This window comes from Nelumbo lutea, chromosome 3 (genome assembly GCF_056320005.1).
Source record: "Nelumbo lutea isolate HS-2025 chromosome 3, American lotus-T2T, whole genome shotgun sequence".
In the NCBI taxonomy this organism is placed as follows: domain Eukaryota; kingdom Viridiplantae; phylum Streptophyta; class Magnoliopsida; order Proteales; family Nelumbonaceae; genus Nelumbo; species Nelumbo lutea.
The window spans coordinates 79,786,282-79,805,073 of NC_142686.1; the positions used below are offsets into that span (position 1 = coordinate 79,786,282).

The window sequence follows — 18,792 nt, forward strand, 5'->3', positions numbered from 1 at the left end:
AGATTTTATCGGTGGCATATGTAGATGGCATTGCAATTACCAATAGTAACAGTTGGGAATTGATAGGCTTGATACATTTTTGCATGATCGATTCCAGACAAAGGACCTTGGCAAATTAAATATTTCTTGGGGATAGAAGTAGAAAGGTCTAAGGAAGGTATTAATCTATGTCAAAGGAAGTGTGTTCTTGATCTATTAGAAGAGACAGGATTGTTGGGTGCCAAACCGACTAGAACACCCATGGAACCAAATGCCAAGTTGAGTAATGATACAAGTGAGGAGTTTGAAGATCCTGGAAGGTACAAGAGGTTGGTGGGTAAGTTAAATTACCTAATCATTACTCGGCCAGATATCTCATTTGTAGTTAGTGTGGTAAGCCAATTTATGCAGAATCCTTGGGTTTCACATTGGGATGCAATTCTAAGGATTGTACGGTATTTGAAGGGAGCTCTTAGTCGTGGCTTGTTATACAAGAGTGGAAGAAGTCTTGGGGGCATTTTGGTGACATTGTAGAGCAAGAAGAAGACAGTGGTAGCAAGAAGCAATGCAGAAGCTGAATATAGAGCCATGGCACATACAACTTGTGAACTAGTGTGGTTGAGGAACCTCTTATAGGACATGGGTTACTCGATTGATACCCCTATGAAGCTTCATTGTGACAATCAAGCTGCAGTCCACAACTCTTCCAATCTAATTTATTATGAGAGAACAAAACATATAGAAGTTGATTGTCACTTTGTGAGAGAGAAGGTGCTTAGTGGAGTGATAAGTACTGCATATGTAAATACAGGAAGTCATAGTCAATGGGCAGACTTGTTCACCAAAGGGTTTAGTCATGGAAGAGTGGACTACATATGTAACAAACTAGAACTATATGATATATACTCACCAGCTTGAGGGATAATGTTAGAGTTGGCTGTAGAGGGGCAGTTTGGTCTTTTTACTTTATGTTAGGAGTGTGATGTAATGTCTAACTTAAGTGAAGTGTCCCATATTTAAGTAGAGACATAACAGTCTTTACGTTTTCTTTTAGAAAACTAGAAATATCAAACTGGCTGACTTCTCTAGTTCGAACCAGACTTTTCTTCTCTTCTTCTTTCTTCTCTCTTTCTACTGTTATTCTTAAATTAATTCTGGTACAGATCTGAATTCTATCACTCTTAAACTCTTGAAAGAATGGAATTGGGCGAGATAGAGAGTTGCCGACGGGTGGATGCTCTTTAGTACCTTTAGACAATGAGTTTAAAGCCCAATTGTTACATTCTAGGCTAGGCCTAGGTGTAAAGGGAGTGGACCCTTATGAGATAAACAAAGGGGTGTCAAGGGGCTTTAAGTGGGCTGGGCCCATTAGCTAATAAAGAGGCAGGATCATGTGACTCTTTAAGAGGGGTCTTTTAAGGAGCTGATGATGGATGCTACTTTCGGTCCATCATCGTCTCCCCCACCCAACGATTGCAACACTCCAAGGACCAAGGGTGGAAGAAGAATACCACACCATACAAGTTAATCTGATTGCCGCAATCCCAGGAACAAGATAACCACACCATACAAGTTGAAACGGACCTAGAAGATTCTTCTTTTGGTGAGTGAAGAGGAGTTCGACTCAGATGATGCTGAAGCTTTGAGTTTTGGCAGTGTTTGTTTGGGAAGAAATCCAAACTTTCAAGAGAATGTTCAACACGGAGCAGCTATTCTTGGAGGAAGACGGTGTTAGCCCAAAGAACTCTGGTTGTACCACTGGTCTCTGAAGCTTCTATGGGGGTTGGCAGGGGAGAAGAATACTTCGTCTGTAGTGGTTACATTCATTGCCCTTTTGGATCAAAAGCTTTCTCAGAAATACAACAAGCACAGAGTATCCTATTGGTAGTTCTCAGCTGCCCTTCTACACAGAGCAAAAGAACTCCAGTGAGGGATTTACGTAATAACTAGGATCAATTGCCTCCATCCCAGCTTGCTCAACCTAGTTAGTCCTTTCGAAATTGGTTTCCTTGGGTTGAGTACTGATCCAGTTGCTCAGATTGTTGGCCGTCTCACTGAAACTTTATCTCTAGGTACGGTTGTCAATGAGTAAGGTTACTAATGAGTTTCCTATGCATGCAACAGATACACTTCAGCCCCAACCATTGACTGAAGGTGTCCAAGGGGAGAACTTGTAGGGAAGAGGAGATTATTGATAAGGAGGGAGTAGATGTAGCTATTGCAGAGGTACCAAAAAAACAAGAAGGTAGTTAGGTGGAGAGGGTCTTAGTTGGGGAGTTTAGGGAGAATGGGGGAAGGGGAACCTTTGGTTGAAATTACAAGGGAGTTGGGTCTGAAGGTAAAAGAAGTAAAGAGTGTTAAAGTTTATTCTAAGAAGGGGAAAATCAACTTCAAAGAAAAAGTTAATGGAGGTAGAGAAACTGAAATCAAATGTGGTGGAGGATTTAGAGTTTAGTGAAAGGGGGGGGGGAGAAGGCAGGGACCGAAGTAGATGGTAGGGTGGATTGAGATTGGTCTTGTTATAAGTTGACATAAAGATAATAAGTTGGAATGTTAGGGGGGTTTGGATAGTGCTAGGAAGAGGTGGGTAAATAAAGGATTTGCTTAGGAAGTAAAGTCTAGATACAGTGATGTTACAGCTACAGGAAACAAAAGTGGCAGAAATGGACAGAAGATGGGTGAAAGTGTGTGAGGGCTCTAGAGGTATAGGCTGGTCCTTTGTGCCATTGTAGGGGGCTCGGGAGGTTTAGTATCAATCATTGTTATAAATCTGAAATTTAAGCACATTCCAAAAAATCTCCCCCCAATCTGATCTGCTAATCTGTTCAACCTCAGGGAGCACCAGAACCCAATCCGAGACATAATGCCCGACTAAAGGCACCGACACCTCAATAGTTTTGGACAACACCCCATGAAAGACCCTTAGCAACCAATTCCAACCACTTCCCACTACCCCCACTCCAAATCTTTTCCTTCAAGTTCATGTTGAATGCCTCCAATTTTATTTCCTGTAAAAGAACTGCCTAGTCTGAACACCTGACTAAGCTCCTGACAACAAATCTTTTTTTTTTCCCTTAGACCTCTAATACTCCAACTCAATATCCTCCTCCTTAATCTCTTACCTGATCCCTGATATGGGTTGAACTCCAACTCCTTACATATCTTCTTCCAGCACCTCCTCCTCTCCCCCTTCTTCATCCCAACCTCTATTCTTTAAAAGACTTTTCTCTCTCTTATTATTCTCTTCTCTCCTGGCTTTCTTAAACTATTCAAAAGCCCTCCTTGCAAAATCTTCCCTTCCCTAGAAAAACAATCCCAAAGATTTACCCATTGTCACCTCCTTCTCAACCAAAGTATTAATTTCCAAACCACTCTTACACACCCCTTTCGAAACCCCTTGTTCCTCTTCTCTCTCCTTCACTACTACCTCTCCCCTCCCCCCCCTCTCTGTTCCTTTGAACAACCTTTCCTATGCTCCTCTTCTCCTCCCTTTCCATCCCGATGTCAAGGTCCCCTATTTTTCTTTTTCCTTTTCCCATTATGCACTATTTCCTTCTTGTCTCCCTTCCCACCTTCTCCACAGCCTTCCTCATCCTACTTCCAACCCCTACTTCACTATTCTGACACCTGTGGTGCTCCACTGAAAGGTTCTCCCCCACTGTCTTCTCAACCAAGGGCCTAATAGTAATAGGGGTACATACCTCTTTCTTTAGATGCTCGGTGTCAGACCCCTTCACACGTTCTGCATCATCTTTTATCAGCCATCGACTGTGCAGTTTCTCCCAATGATTGTGGTTTTGTTGAGGACATCAGCACATCAAACGCTGGAGGGGGAGGGCTGGACAATGGCAGTGTAGGATTCAATGTACAATGCCTAGCAGTGGTTGAGACAGCCTCCTTCTGAGGCGTCAACCTCCCAAATCTTTCCGTACCTTGTAGGCCACCCTTACTGCAGTGTTTTGTCTTGCCTGCAGCTGAAGCTATTCCTTTTCCTGGACGAAGCTCCACCTTCTTCTTTCCTCCCTTGTATCTAGCTATCACCCATACCCATCCATCATCTTCAAACCCTGAATAAGCTCCCTTTCCTTTCGTTTTCTTCAAAAACCCTTTTCATATTGAATAGGGATCACAAATTGCTAGAGAGCTGAACTATGGGAGATTGTTAATTGAAGGTGACTCTACACTAGTAATCGGGTGGCTGAAGGAACCGAAGACTGTATCTTGGTGCTTTAGGGGGGTGATGAGAAGATTCAAGTGGCTAACTTCCAATTTAATGTTAAAGTTCATTGGGAAAGGAGATCAAAAAATGGGTTGTCAGACTTGCATACTTTCTACCTAAGCAAGGGGTACATAAGACAGAAGACTGTATCTTGGTGCTTTAGGGGGGTGATGAGAAGATTCAAGTGGCTATCTTCCAATTTAAAGTTAAAGTTCATTGGGAAAGGAGATCGGAAAATGGGTTGTCAGACTTGCAGACTTTCTACCTAAGCAAGGGGTGCATAAGGATCAACTGTTTTGGGCTCAGTTGTAATTCTGCCTTGTTTTTGAGGCTGCATCTTGCACCTCATTGTGGGAAGTTTTTATTTTGTAACTCTTGATCGATCATTAATAAAATGGCTATTATTATCTATAAAAGAAGAATGCATGTATGTTGAAGTCATTTTTTTATTCAAATAATCTAATAAGTGGGCTAGCTAGTCTACTAGCCAAATCATTAAAATTATAAAAAAGTATACCGTATGGGAGTTCCCCCTCTTAAGTGGGGAGTTCTCTCTCTTTAAGTGGGGAGTTCCCTCTCTTTAAGTGGGAGGGACAGGTGTACTTCATCTAGGAGGAGGGGGTAGTTACCAAACCACCCCACTCCCTATTTAAGCTCCTTAAGGGGAAGCTAGAAACACAGACACACGGAGAGACTCTTCGGAGAAAGTTTTCACAAGAGATTCTTAAGAAAAGCAAAGATAAGAAGAGAAGAAAAGAAGTGCTCAAGGGAAGGCAAGGAAAAGTCTCACTAATACAGGTAGACAAAAGAAAAGTCCAATCTGTGAATACTTCCTATTTATGTCTTCTTCTATGTATCCTTCTTTCTCTCTCTTTTGTTATTACTTTTGAGAAAGGAAAAAGAGAGAAATAAACCATCTACAACCAAGTGCCTCTACTTGGTTGATTATGGTCCCTCTTTAAAGACAAAGTTGGGGATTAAACCATCTACAGTCTAAATCCCAAAGGCTGATTACGATTCCCTTCAAATGAAAATGAAGAGTAGGGGGGAATAAACCATCTACAACTAAGTGCCTCTACTTGGTTGATTATGGTCCCTCTTTCAAGACAAAATTAGGGAGTAAACCATCTACAGTCTAAATCTCAAAGGCTGATTATGGTTCCCTTCAAATGAAAATGAAGAGCAGAGGAATGAAAATCGTCTACAAGCAAATATTCAATTTGATTGACTATGGCTCCCTTTTTGTATGCAAAATTCCAAGGAGTAAGGCTGTCTACAATCAGAATTTCATCTAATTGACTACAACTTATTATGAAGAAAGGAGTGAAAAGGAAATTTTCTTTGTATTGAAGAAAAGAGAAATGTATTGTTGTATAGTTTCTCAATTCTTTTTTCTTTTTCTTTCTTCTCATTCTTGTACACCTGATGTAAAAGAAAAGCAAATGAAAAGTTCTTTTTAAGTATCCTATTGTTCTTTTCTTTTGTTCTATGTGTTCATTTCTCCAAGTCAGAATCAAAAGGTGTTCTCTACTTTCTTGTGGAGATTTAATTAAAGGGAACAATTCGTATGATTCCCTGAATGGGCCTTACCCAAAATAATAAAAACTTAATCAAGTCACACCAACATAATTTTGGCACGCCCGGTGGGACCCATTTTCCTTTTCATCTCTGACTTAGAGTATAGAACAAAAGAGAAAAAAAAAAGAATGTGAAAGTCTTATATCAATATTATTTACTTACAAAAAGAAATATCTCAGACATGGCACCTAAAGTGGTTGTCTACTACCACAAATTGACTGCTACGGAGAAAGAAAAGATAGTGTAGAGAACATTGATGTGGGCCCCACAGCTGTGGTCCCACTCTGTCCATAGGGTAGAATTTATCTAGTCACAGCTGTGGTTATTTTGCTATTATTCTGTTATTTCTAGTTTCAGTTTTATATTGTTTGTTATTTGTTAGCAGTTATGATGTAAACACCAAGGGCAGATATGTCCTTTCATGTAACAAGCATAACCTATATATATATTAACTTAAAGTGGCGGCGGCAGAATATTGACATTCTGTTCTTCTCCTCAAAATCTGTGTTCTACTGCTCTTTCACCACTCTTTCTTCTACTTCTTCACTTTCTCTTCTCATCAAACCTGAAATCTCTTAGTGGTCAAGACTGAATAGCAGTCTTGAAAACCTACATGGTATCAGAGCCAAGTTAGGGTTTTTCATGTGAGTCTAATACCAGCCGACCACATGAGAATTCCCTAGGACTGAAAGCTGAAAAGGAGGAGTTCGCAGACTGATTCTTGGAGATCGCCAGCTAGCAGCTGCTGGAAACTTGCTAGGGTTGCAGAGTGTTGGTGGTCAGGAAGGATCAGAGAAGACTAGGGTTCAAGTAACCCTAGAAGGCAGCGAACTATTTTTCCTTGTAAGTTGTTTATTTTTTAAGAGAAGTTCTATCAGAGAAGATAGGTTGGACCCATCTGGAGGGGAAGGCCGAACCATTCTAGTTCTTTCTCTCTTCGATTCACTAGGGTTTTACAGCAAACCTTGGCCGAACTGTGTTTCTCTCTACTCGGGTTTGAAAGTGATCTGCGGCAAGCCCTAGTGTTTGACTGAACCCTGTGATCTACCTAGAGCTACTCTTAAGTTTATTGGTAGGTCCGATCAGATTCTAGGGTTTCTTATTAACCCTACTGCAAGCTCATCTACACAGTTTGGACTGTGCGACTGAATTGCTTCCTTTCAGGACTGATTAAAACCCTACTGCAAGCTCAACTATATAGTTTGGACTGTGTGACTGAATTGCTTCTTTTCAGGACTGATTAAAACCCTAACTTTCCCTAGCATATCAGTTTTTTTAAAGCTGTTCTCAGAGTTCTAAGGGAGTTAGAAATCTACAGACAGAGTGGGACCACAGTTGTGGAGCCCACATCAATGTTCTCTACACTCCCCCTCAAGTTGGGAGTATATGTTCATCATTCGCAACTTGGATAGATCCGCCTCTAGCTTCCTTCTTGATACGGCTTTAGTGAGGATGTCTACTAGTTGCATATTGGATGTGATGTAAGGGAAGCATACTTCTTGAGATGAGACCCTCTCTCGCACAAAATGGCAGTCAACTTCAATGTGTTTGGTTCTGTCATGCTGTACTGGATTATGTGCTATATTAATGGCGGCTTGATTATCATAGTACAGCATCAGAGGCTTCTCATAGTCAATACCCAACTCCTCAAGAAGAGATCTTAGCCATAGGATTTCAGCCACTCCATTGGCCATGGACCTGTGTTCTACTTCAGCACTTGACCGGCAATGTGGAAAGACAAATTGCCAGGCAAAAGACTGTGGCACGCAAGCCCAATCCTCTTTTAGAAATAAAAAAGGATGGCAAAAAGCCTATAGGCAAAAGAGAGGCCATGACCACCTTTGTTAATATTAAAAAGAAGGATAAGGCTAAAGGAAGGGATGTCCCTAAGCCTATGACTCTACAAGAAAGAAGGGAAAAGAAATACTCATTTGATAATGAGGATGTGGAAGGAATTTTTGAAGACCTCTTAGCAACAAAGGCAATTGAGTTGCCAGAGCCAAAGAGACCATCTGAGGTGAACAATACAAATGATCTGAAATATTGTCGGTATCATAGGATGGTCAGCCATAGCATCAAAGATTGTTTTATTCTCAAAAATATCATCCAATCAATGATAAATAGGGGAGAAATTGAAATTGCAGAACCTCCCCCTAAAGAAACTATTGCAGCTACAAATAATGTTTCTCAATTAGAGGAAGAGGGTCCTACCCTCCCTTCATTATATGAATTGATGCAAGAACCAAGTATGATGTGCTTCAGTGATTCTTTTGAAGATGAAACAAATTGGCAAACTGTAGTCAAGGAGGCAAAGGGGACAGTCAAGCCCATACAAATTACACTCTCCGATTCTCCGAGCATTAAATTTCAAGGATGAAGAGCCTCCACAAAGAACAATAAGAAGAAAAATAAGAGGAGATTGAAGAAAAAGTTAAAGTTGATTTTGAAGAAGAGTATGAACAACCTCCAAGGTTTCCAGTCACACTGAAAGAGTACATCCCAAAAGAAATCTTGGGAGAAAGTTACGATGAATTGGAAGTAGCACCATGTTATGTGGCTTCATGCAAAGAAAATGAAGAACCCACTATTGAAAATGAGGTGGATCAAATTACTTTGCTGTATAGCCGAAAACACAAGAAAGAAAAAAAATATAGATGGTTCTATCTCCAGAGTAGAAAATGAAGAGCCAGAAGAGAAAAAGGAGTCAGAGTTGACTCAACAAGTTCAACAAGACAAGGAGGAAGACCATAGATTAGAGAATCTAATCAGGGTCCGAACTCAAGTTCAGAAGGCATTCCGAGAAACAAAATTGTGCATTAAATATGACATTCTTGCCCATCTGAAGTGCATTCCTGCATTATCAAGTGTTTATGATGCTCTCCAACTTTCTCTAGAATTTAGAAAGGCATTAATTCAAGCATTGCTTAATCCTGAACAATTCAAAGATGAAGTCAATCAAATTGAAGTACAACCAGAGTCCCCAAAGGTATGTGCTTCATGTATGGCATGCATATCTTTTGATGATGAAGACTTACAGCTTGGGATGGAATATCACAACCGCCCTTTGTATGTATTAGGAGTAATTGGTGATACTCCCATCAATAGTGTTCTCCTAGATTGTGGATCTGTCTTTAACCTTCTACCCTTGAAAACTTTATTGGTTATGGGTATGACACCTCGCCAATTATCCCCTTCATGTTTGACCATTCAAGGGTTTAATCAAGAGGGGCAGAAAGCAACGGGTACCATTGCTCTAAAGATTGAAATTAGGGAGCTATATTCCGATGCTTTGTTTCATGTTATTGATGCAAATACTTCGTATAATGTCCTTTTAGGGCATCCATTGTTACACACATAGGGAGTTGTCCCATCAACATTTCATCAATGCTTTAAGTTTTGCAAAGATGGAGAGGTAAAAAAAGTGGTTGCAGATACGAATCCATTCAAAGGAGAAGTACATTATGCGGATGCTAAATTTTATAAATCTGCTAATTTTCATTCTTTCCCTTCTTCAAAGGAAAAAGTTAAAGAGAATGTTGAAAGTAGTCTTCAAGATTGCAAAGAACCATCAACTTCAAGTCAAGATTATTGCATCCTTGCAGCAGGAAGTCAAAGGGAAGCAAAATCCCCAAGTTGATTCAAAACCTAAAGCTACCTTTAGGTACATTCCAAAAAGCCAAAGGAAATTGGGTCAAAAGGCTCTTACTTCATTGCAAGAGACTACAATGGCAACATTGATGACAAGTTACACTTCTCCACTTAAGAAGATTGACCAATCCATCTCATACACTCAATTTATTGTGTCAACTTCCCTCCCAAAAAATGGAAGAAAAAATAAAAGGTTAGTTCTCCAAAAGTTCAAGTCATTGAGTCACTACCATATAATCCTACATGTAGTGATGCATCATCGACCTCAGCAATCCCTATGTTCACAGAATGTGAAAAGGCTATTTTCAGCCAAGAGGAGATAAAGCCACGAGTCTCTGTGTTCAAACTACTTATAGGTTTGAAGAATATACAGAAAAATGAAAAGAAACGAGTCTCTATTTTCGAGAGACTTGTAATTCCAAACCAAAAGGTCAACAAGGTTGTGGAAAAGAAAGAGCAGCCCAACATTATCATTAAAAAGCTAGAATATGGTGGAGAATTCAAAATAGAGGCCAATTACATCTCCACCAAAGAGCATGAATCCTCATTGGAGGATCAAGGTATGAACCCTATCCAGGATTCTAATACTTCAATGGCGCTTCAAGGGACAAGCCTTAATTGTAATAATTTGCAACATGTAATGCCTCAAGAGGATATCCCTCAATCAATTAATCTTCTCTATGAAGATGAAAAAACAGAAGAAGTAAAAGAGGCTCAACCTGCACCGTCAAAGCTTGAAGATGGAGGTCAAGCAACAATAGATGACCTTCAAGAAATCAACCTCGGATGTGTTGAAGACCCCAAGCCCATCTTTGTCAGTGCTCTACTTACTAGGGAAGAGCTAATAATGTATGAATCCTTACTTAAAGAATACAAAAACGTTTTTGCTTGGGGATATAAAGACATGCTAGGATTGGATCCTAAAATAGTTGTACATAGATTAGCTATTTCTAAGGATAAATGTCCTGTAAAACAAGCTCAACGTCACTTCAGACCAGAGCTCACTGTACAAATTGAATATGAGGTTGATAAATTGATAAGTGTTGGTTTAATCAGGGAAGTTAAATATCCTACATGGCTTGCTAATACTATTCCTGTTAAAAAGAAAAATGGACAAGTCCACATCTGCATAGATTTTAGAGATCTTAATGATGCATGTCCAAAAGATGAATTTCCACTACCTATTACAGAATTGCTAGTGGATGCTACTACAAGATTTGAGCATGGTCCTTCATGGACGATGTTAAAGTTCGGCCTGCCCTACAAGTTTGTTTGTCTGTTAGCAGTCAAGTAAAGCAAGCAAGCAAGAAGAATGAAGAAAGAGGAAGAAAAAGAGAAAAGGTCTAGTTCGAAATTAGGAAAAAATCAAACCCTACTTTCGGCCAGACCTGTTATTATATTATTAATGTGATAGGAAAAGACATCAGTGCCTTTATTTAAGTAAGAGGCACTCGAACTAACATAATAAAACAACTCAGCAATCTCAACAGGTACAAAGACTGAAATACCCCTTCACTAACACTCCCCCTCAAGTTGGTGAGTATATATCATATAATCCCAGCTTGTTACATATGTAGTTCACTCCCCCCCCCCGACACAAACCTTTTGTAAACAGGTCTGCTCACTAGTTTCCCGTATTAACATATGCAGTCTCTATTACTCCATTCAGCACCTTCTCTCTCATAAAATGACAGTCAACCTCAATGTGCTTTGTTCTTTCATGAAACACCAGATTAGAAGAGATATGAACTACAACCTGATTGTCACAATAGAGCTTCATTGGAGTACTAATGTCATACCCTATCTCCTGTAGAAGGTTACTTAGCCACACTAATTCACAAGCAGTATGTGCCATAACCCTATATTCTGCTTCTGCACTGCTTCTTGCCACAACTGTTTGCTTCTTACTTTTCCACGTCACCAGGTTACCCCCTAGAAAAGTGCAATAGCCTGTGGTAGACCGCCTATCAGACATTTAACCGGCCCAGTCAACATCGGTGTATCCTTCTATTTCTAGTTTTCTGCCACTTTTGTATAGAAAACCACGGCCAGGAGCTCCTTTCAAATACCTCACAATCCTTAGCACTGCATTCCAATGAGGGACCAAAGGTTTCTGCATGAACTGACTCACCACACTAACCGCAAAAGAAATATTTGGCCGAGTAATGGTTAGATAGTTTAATTTGCCAACAAGTCGTCGGTATCTGCCAGGGTCTTCAAATACTTCACCCATATCACTGCTCAGCCTCGTATTTGTTTCCTCTGACACAGATTAATACCATGCTTAAATCTTGCTACCTCTATGCCCAAGAAGTACTTTAATTTGCCAAGGTCCTTTGTCTGAAAGTGCTCCTGTAGAAAGGCCTTCAACCTGCCAATGCCCATTTTATCATTCCCAGTAACAACGATATCATCTACATACACCACCTCACTGAACCTACCAAACCATGCTCGAGGGGAATGTTTAAGTCCATATATAGCCTTCTTAAGTCTGCATACCTTACCATCCTCCCCCTAAGCAACAAACCCTGGTGGTTGCTCCATGTAGACCTCCTCGAGCAAATCACCATGCAAAAATGCATTTTTGATATCCAACTGATATAGGGGTCAATCATACATAGCTGCAAGAGAGATGATAACGTGAACTGACCCTATCTTAGCAATCGGGGAGAAAGTCTCTATGTAGTCAATACCATAGGTTTGGGAGTACCCTTTTGCTATCAATTGTGCCTTCAGACGCTCAACACGACCATCAGGCAAGTACTTAACGATATAAACCCACTTACAATCGACAGCCTGTTTCCTAGGAGAAAGAGTGGTGAGGTCCCAAGTGTGATTATGATGGAGGGAAGAGAGCTCGTCTTCCATAGCACGACACCACTCTGGAGAAGTAAGGGCTTCCTGGACATTCTTAGGGACAACCACCGAGGATAACAAAGAGATGAACTGGCGATAGGAGGCAGAAAGGTGAGTAAGGGAAACATGATTGGAAATAGGATGCAGGGTACAAGTGCGTTTACCTTTCCATAAGGCAATAGAAAGATCAAAGTCGGAGGCTGGTGGCGGTAGTGGTGGGTCTGGAGCTGGACCTGTCGATGGTGATAAAGCCGGAGGAGTCACAGCCAGTACACGTGGACGATGTGTATACACGTGACGGATAGGTGGATGGTCAACGGACGGTGGCACCGGAGGCAGGGACGTAGGCATGGCTGGAACAAGAGGAAGAGGATCAGCCACAGGAAGGGAAAGAGGAGGAGGTGATGTGGAGGAAGAAGCATCACCGGACCCCACGAAGAACGGAATAGACTCAAAGAAGGTAACATCAGCACATACCAAGGAACGACAAGAACTGGGATGGTAACACTTGTACCCTTTCTGAGTTCGTGAATAGCCAAGAAATATGCATTTAAGAGATTGTGCATCTAATTTGTTGTTCCCAGGACCTAGATTATGGACGAAGCAGACACACCCAAATACTCGAGGAGAAAGCAGAAACAGACATGGTGGGAAACAAGACATTAAATGGAGAACGACCATCAAGGATAAATGTGGGCATCCGATTAATTAAGAAACAAGAGGTGAGCATTGCATCATTCCAAAAGGGTTTGGGAACATTCATGTGGTGCATGAGGGAGCGTGCCGTTTCTAAAAGATGCCAGTGCTTTCTCTCAACCACCCCATTTTGTTGTGGGGTGTAAGTACATGAAGTTTGGTGTATAATGCCATGTTGGTCCAAGTATTCTTGAAAAGATGAAGACAAATATTCACGACCATTATCAAAACGGAAAATTTTAATGTGAACGCCAAACTGATTACGAATCTCAACATAAAATTACTGGAAGATGGTAAATAATTCACTTCTTTCCTTCATTAAATAGAGTCACGTCATCCTTGAAAAAATATCAACAAAAATAACAAAATATTTGTACCCATTATATGACATCACTTTATAAGGACCCCAAACATCTAAGTGAATTAAAGAAAAAGGACTCAATGCACGATTATCAACCCTAGAGCTAAAGGGAACACAATGGTGTTTCCCAAATTGACATGACTCACAATCTAGAATAGAAAGTTGACTCAACGAAGGGACCAAAGACTTTAACACTTGCAGCGAAGGATGACCAAATCTACAATGCCACTGGAGAGGAGAGATAGATGATTGAAGGGCTGTTGACATTTTTCCACCACTATCAAGATAATACAATCCACCAGCTTCATGCCCTCCACCAATCTTCATCCCCGTCTTGAGATCCTGAAAAGCACACATAGAGGAGTAAAATGTAATGGAGCAATTAAGTGACTTGGTCAGCTTACTAACAGACATAAGATTAAATGGAAGCTTAGGTACATACAAAACTGAGGATAGGGATACAGGGTCCAGGTCAACAATACCAACACCACAAATAGATGATGTGGAGCCATTAGCAAGTGTAACAGATTGTGATGTTGAGCAATGAGTGAGAGAAGAAAACATACCTGGAGTTCCAGTCATGTGATCGGAGGCTCTAGAGTCAATAATCCAGGGGTTGGGTGTGGATGCCAAACAAGCCATACCTGAGTGTGCAAAAGTAGTTGTGTTCTGCTGCGACATGGATTGAACAAACCTTTCATACTCATCACAAGGAACACTCACCATCTCCTTGCCAAGACCATATGAAGAGGTAGGAGGCATCTGATCAGCTAAACGGTTCTCCTGTCTAAAACTAAAACTGGTGTCACTAGTCATGGCATGATTGACCCAGGTCGAGGGTGGACCATGCAAGTCATAGCAGTAATTAATAGTATGTCCATCCAAACCACAATGAGTACACCTCCGTGGACCCGAGCCACGTCCTCTACCACGAGCTCCCCCTGAATCTCTGCCTCCAGTACGACCACCACCATGGGTATGTGTAGATCCACCACTACCACTCCGACCATATACTGAGCCACTACTACCACCACGGCTAGACTGGGCTCCTCGAGCCCCACTTCTAACACCTCGACCTCTCGACACTGCAAATGCTGATCTATCTGAGACATTAGGGTTTTCCATAGATCCAATGGAAATCCTCCGAAGTCGAGCAAACACCTCCTCTAAGGATGGAAGGCCTGATCCTCCTAGTATCTGGGCTCGTACTGGTTCATACTCGGATTTCAGCCCCACCAGAAACTGAGTCACATCAAGTTGCTCCCTCTGTTGTTGAATCTTGACATCAAGAGTGAGAGGGTGATAGACATTCAACTCATTACGGATGTTTCTCATACTGGCATAGTACTCCTCAAGACTCTAAATGCCTTGTTGCAGATTGAAGTATTCCTAATACAGTTGATATACCATGGTTGTATTGTCTTGACCAGAATACAATTTCTTAGCATGATCCCACACCTCTTTAGCCATGTCAAGAAACATGAAGTTCGCACTAATTCAGGGTTCCATACTGTTCCAGAACCACGTGATGATTTGTGCATCTTCTTGTTCCCAGTCTTCGTATTCATGAGAAGTAGTGGAGGGTTTCTCCTCTCTTACGTGCTTCACCTTCTTCTTTGCCTTCAAAAAAACCACTACAAACTTAGCCCAAGGGACATAATTCTCCCCATTCAGTTTAATGGAGGTCATTTGGACATTCAGGTAGTCCGTAGATATCATCACATTAGGTTTACTATCACTGTTATCTCCCATTGCTGAATTCTTTTATCACCGAATTCTGCACACTACACACTGCACACTGCACAGACACTTCACCGAATTCTGCACACTGACTTCAGCAATAATAAGTGCTGAAAGTTGCACTTGCAACACCACAGTTCCTACTCTACAGCTACCTGAAGTTTCACCACTATGTGAACACCACTGCCCTTCAAATCACACACAAACCAGCATAAACCCTAGTATAAACCCTAGCACACTACAACCTGAAACCCCTCCATATGATCTGTACCATACCTCTTATATGCTTCATAACAGAAATTATGCATAAAAGGAACTGTTTACCTCATCGCCTGAAGGACAACCACACGAAGAAAGAAAACACCCACTGCACCACACGTACCAGCCCTACATTAATTAGGGGAGGGCTGAGAAAACACAGCAACCGACCACACACGACACAACCGGAGGCATAGACACCTCCAAGGGAAGAGGGCGATCACTCCTTTTCAGCCGTTTTTCCAATCTCCAATCGATGGGTGAGTCAAAGAAAAACCTAGGTTGAATGCATAGAAGACAGAATTCTCGGCAAGTCTGATTTGTTTAATTTGGCTCTGATACCATGTTAAATTTCGGCCTGCCCTAGAAGTCTGTTTGTCTATTAGCAGTCAAGTAAAGCAAGCAAGCAAGAAGAAGGAAGAAAGAGGAAGAAAGAGAGAAAAGGTCTGGCTCCAGTGCCCTTATTATTAATGTGATAAGAAAAGACACTCATGTATGTTGAAGGGGGCATTGTGGGAAGTTTTTATTTTGTAACTCTTGATCGATCATTAATAAAATGGCTATCATTATCTATAAAAGAAGAATGCATGTATGTTGAAGTCATTTTTTTATTCAAATAATCTGTAATAAGTGGGCTAGCTAGTCTACTAGAAAAATCATTAAAATTATAAAAAAATATTCCATATGGGAGTTCCCCCTCTTAAGTGGGGAGTTCTCTCTCTTTAAGTGGGGAGTTCCCTCTCTTTAAGTGGAAGGGACAGGTGTCCTTCACCTAGGAGGAGGGGGTAGTTACATAACCACCCCACACCCTATTTAAGCTCCTTAAGGGGAAGCTGGAAACACAGACACACGGAGAGACTCTTCGGAGAAAATTTTCACAAGATATTCTTAAGAAAAGCAAAGGAGAGAAGAAAAGAGAAGTGCTCAAGGGAAGGCAAGAAAGGAAAAGCCCCACTAATACAGGTAGAGAAAAGAAAAGCCCTCTCTGTGAATACTTCCTATTTATGTCTTCTTCTATGTATCATTCTTTCTCTCTCTTTTGTTATTACTTTTGAGAAAGGAAAAAGAGGGAAATAAACCATCTACAACCAGGTGCCTCTACTTGGTTGATTATGGTCCCTCTTTCAAGATAATTAGGGAGTAAACCATCTACAGTCTAAATCTCAAAGGCTGATTATGGTTCCCTTCAAATGAAAATGAAGAGCAGAGGGATGAAAATCGTCTACAACCAGATATTCAATTTGATTGACTACGGTTCTCTTTTTGTATGCATAATTCCAAGGAGTAAGGCGATACAATCAGAATTTCATCTGATTGACTACAACTTATTATGAAAGGAGTGAGAAGGAAATTTTCTTTGTATTAAAAAAAAGAGAAATGTATTGCTGTATAGTTTCTCAATGTATTTTCATTTTCTTTCTTCTCATTCTTGTACACCTGATGTAAAAGAAAAGCAAATGAAAAGTTCTTTTTAAGTATCCTATTGTTCTTTTCTTTTGTTCTATGTGTTCATTTCTCCAAGTCAGAATCAAAAGGTGTTCTCTACTTTCTTGTGGGGATGTAATTAAGGGGAACAATCCGTATGATTCCCTGAATGGGCCTTACCCAAAATAATAAAACTCAATCAATTGATTGAGTGAATTATGTTGCATGAGAATTTATTAAAATTTTCACACCAACAATGTATCAATTAGAAAATTCCCTAATACAGATTAATGATGGTGATTCCTAATATTACAAAAATTCTATGCATTATGGAAAACTCAATGTGCCTCATCCTCATGCATCTGTTATAACAACTCCAAACTGTAAGTAGGTTACTTATTTATACATTTAGTACATTGGAACTACCAAATTGAAACCATGTTATCGTTTTTGCAATGTACAATAATAAAATAGAAAGATCACTACTATTAAAGTTTTGAAAAAAAAAAATGATTTAACCTACATATATGGATCAAGCATAAGAATTTATCACAAATAGAAAATCAATACATGACATGCCTTCGGTAGCTAAGTTGATTACTTGTGGCATTCAAAAATGATAAATAGTACCTTAATAAACTAAAAGACAAAGCAATAAGCTATTACTTCATCCACATCAATTGTTAATGGCACCTTGGTCAAACATAAGGAAAAAGCTGGAATAATTGTGACAAATATAACAAGAAAACTAAAACTGAGACCCAAGACAAATGTAAAAAACTGATACGAATTAGGTAATATTAATAACACTGACAAATACAGCCAGGTCAAACCTTAATGCCACAATTCATAACCACCAATGTTCTGAAACTTGGACAGATATCAAAACACCAGGGCTGGCAGTTCAAGGTCCAAGCACAAGTAGCTTGCCTGGCTAACTTGCTTGTCAGGTTCATGAGAATATAAAGCTATGGGAAAAAGTTCAAAAAAAAAGGAAGAAAGAAAAACATAAGAAAAATTATATATACTGAACAAAACAATTTCCCAAATATTGATTTTCAAAAAGTTTTCAATATAAAGTAAAATGTCTTTGACCAAGTTGACTGCATATCAGACCAAACTTCTACCTGACCTAGTTTAGAGCTTGTAATCATTCAAATGGCTCAACCACCAATTCAGTATGTTTCAGAACATTGGTACTCACTGGTTATGATTCTGAAATGACTTAAAGCCGTGACCAATTCCTTCTATGGACCATAAGTTAAAATGCACTGAGCAAACAATAACCATCTGATTGGAATATTGCAAAGTGCCTCTGAGACAAGAGCAAAAGAAATAAATGTTCAATGCATTTTGGCTGGTCATGGGCTTAAGATTGCCAGGCTAAATGAATTGTAAGTTTTGAAACAATCCAGCATGTACTCCAGAGATTGAATGCTCCAGATCAATGGGATTGTCCACTAATTGAGTAGGAGGCAAGCACACTTCAACAAGCATGAAACAGTTCACAGAGAGAGTGGGGTTTGTAAGACCAACCTGAAACATCGACACTGGACCACAACGGAAAATCTTACGCAATCTTCCATAAACAGAAAGTTCCTCATATGTCATTCCCATATCCACTTCATCCAACTGTTACACAGAAGATAGATAAGTTACTTTATCATTCTCAGCTTCTGTCTCTCCAATTAAATTAAGAATGCCACAGACCAGGAATTTCCTGCATGTTCTTTATGTGAAGACGCTTAAATGGATCAGACCATGCAAAAAAAAAAAAAAAAAGATTCAAATTAGAAAATTAAGGGGTGCCAATCGGGTGGATCCAGGCGACTATATACTGAAAAAAATCACAAGGGTTAGGAGGATGCAGTTCACAATTTGATCCCTTCCATGAGATCTCCTGAGCATACAACCTAATTCAACAATTCTACTAATCCGATAAATTAAATTCTTGAGTTCAGCATAAAATATAGTGACCATTGCTTGGTGCAATGGTAAGAGCTCAGGCTGACAAGCATGAGAATGAAGATTT

At 40.2% G+C, this 18,792-nt stretch overlaps 1 protein-coding gene across 1 annotated transcript in view; it reads right to left on the minus strand.

Annotated features, from left to right (window-relative positions):
- The window catches only part of LOC148865936 (carbon-nitrogen hydrolase family protein), a 97,695-nt gene that overhangs the window by 14,259 nt on the left and 64,644 nt on the right, over window positions 1-18,792 (minus strand). Inside the window, exon 12 of the mRNA XM_088977939.1 lies at window positions 18,297-18,392. Within this exon, the coding sequence (XP_088834065.1) occupies window positions 18,297-18,392 (96 nt within the window). The remainder of the gene's footprint in view (window positions 1-18,296; window positions 18,393-18,792) is intronic.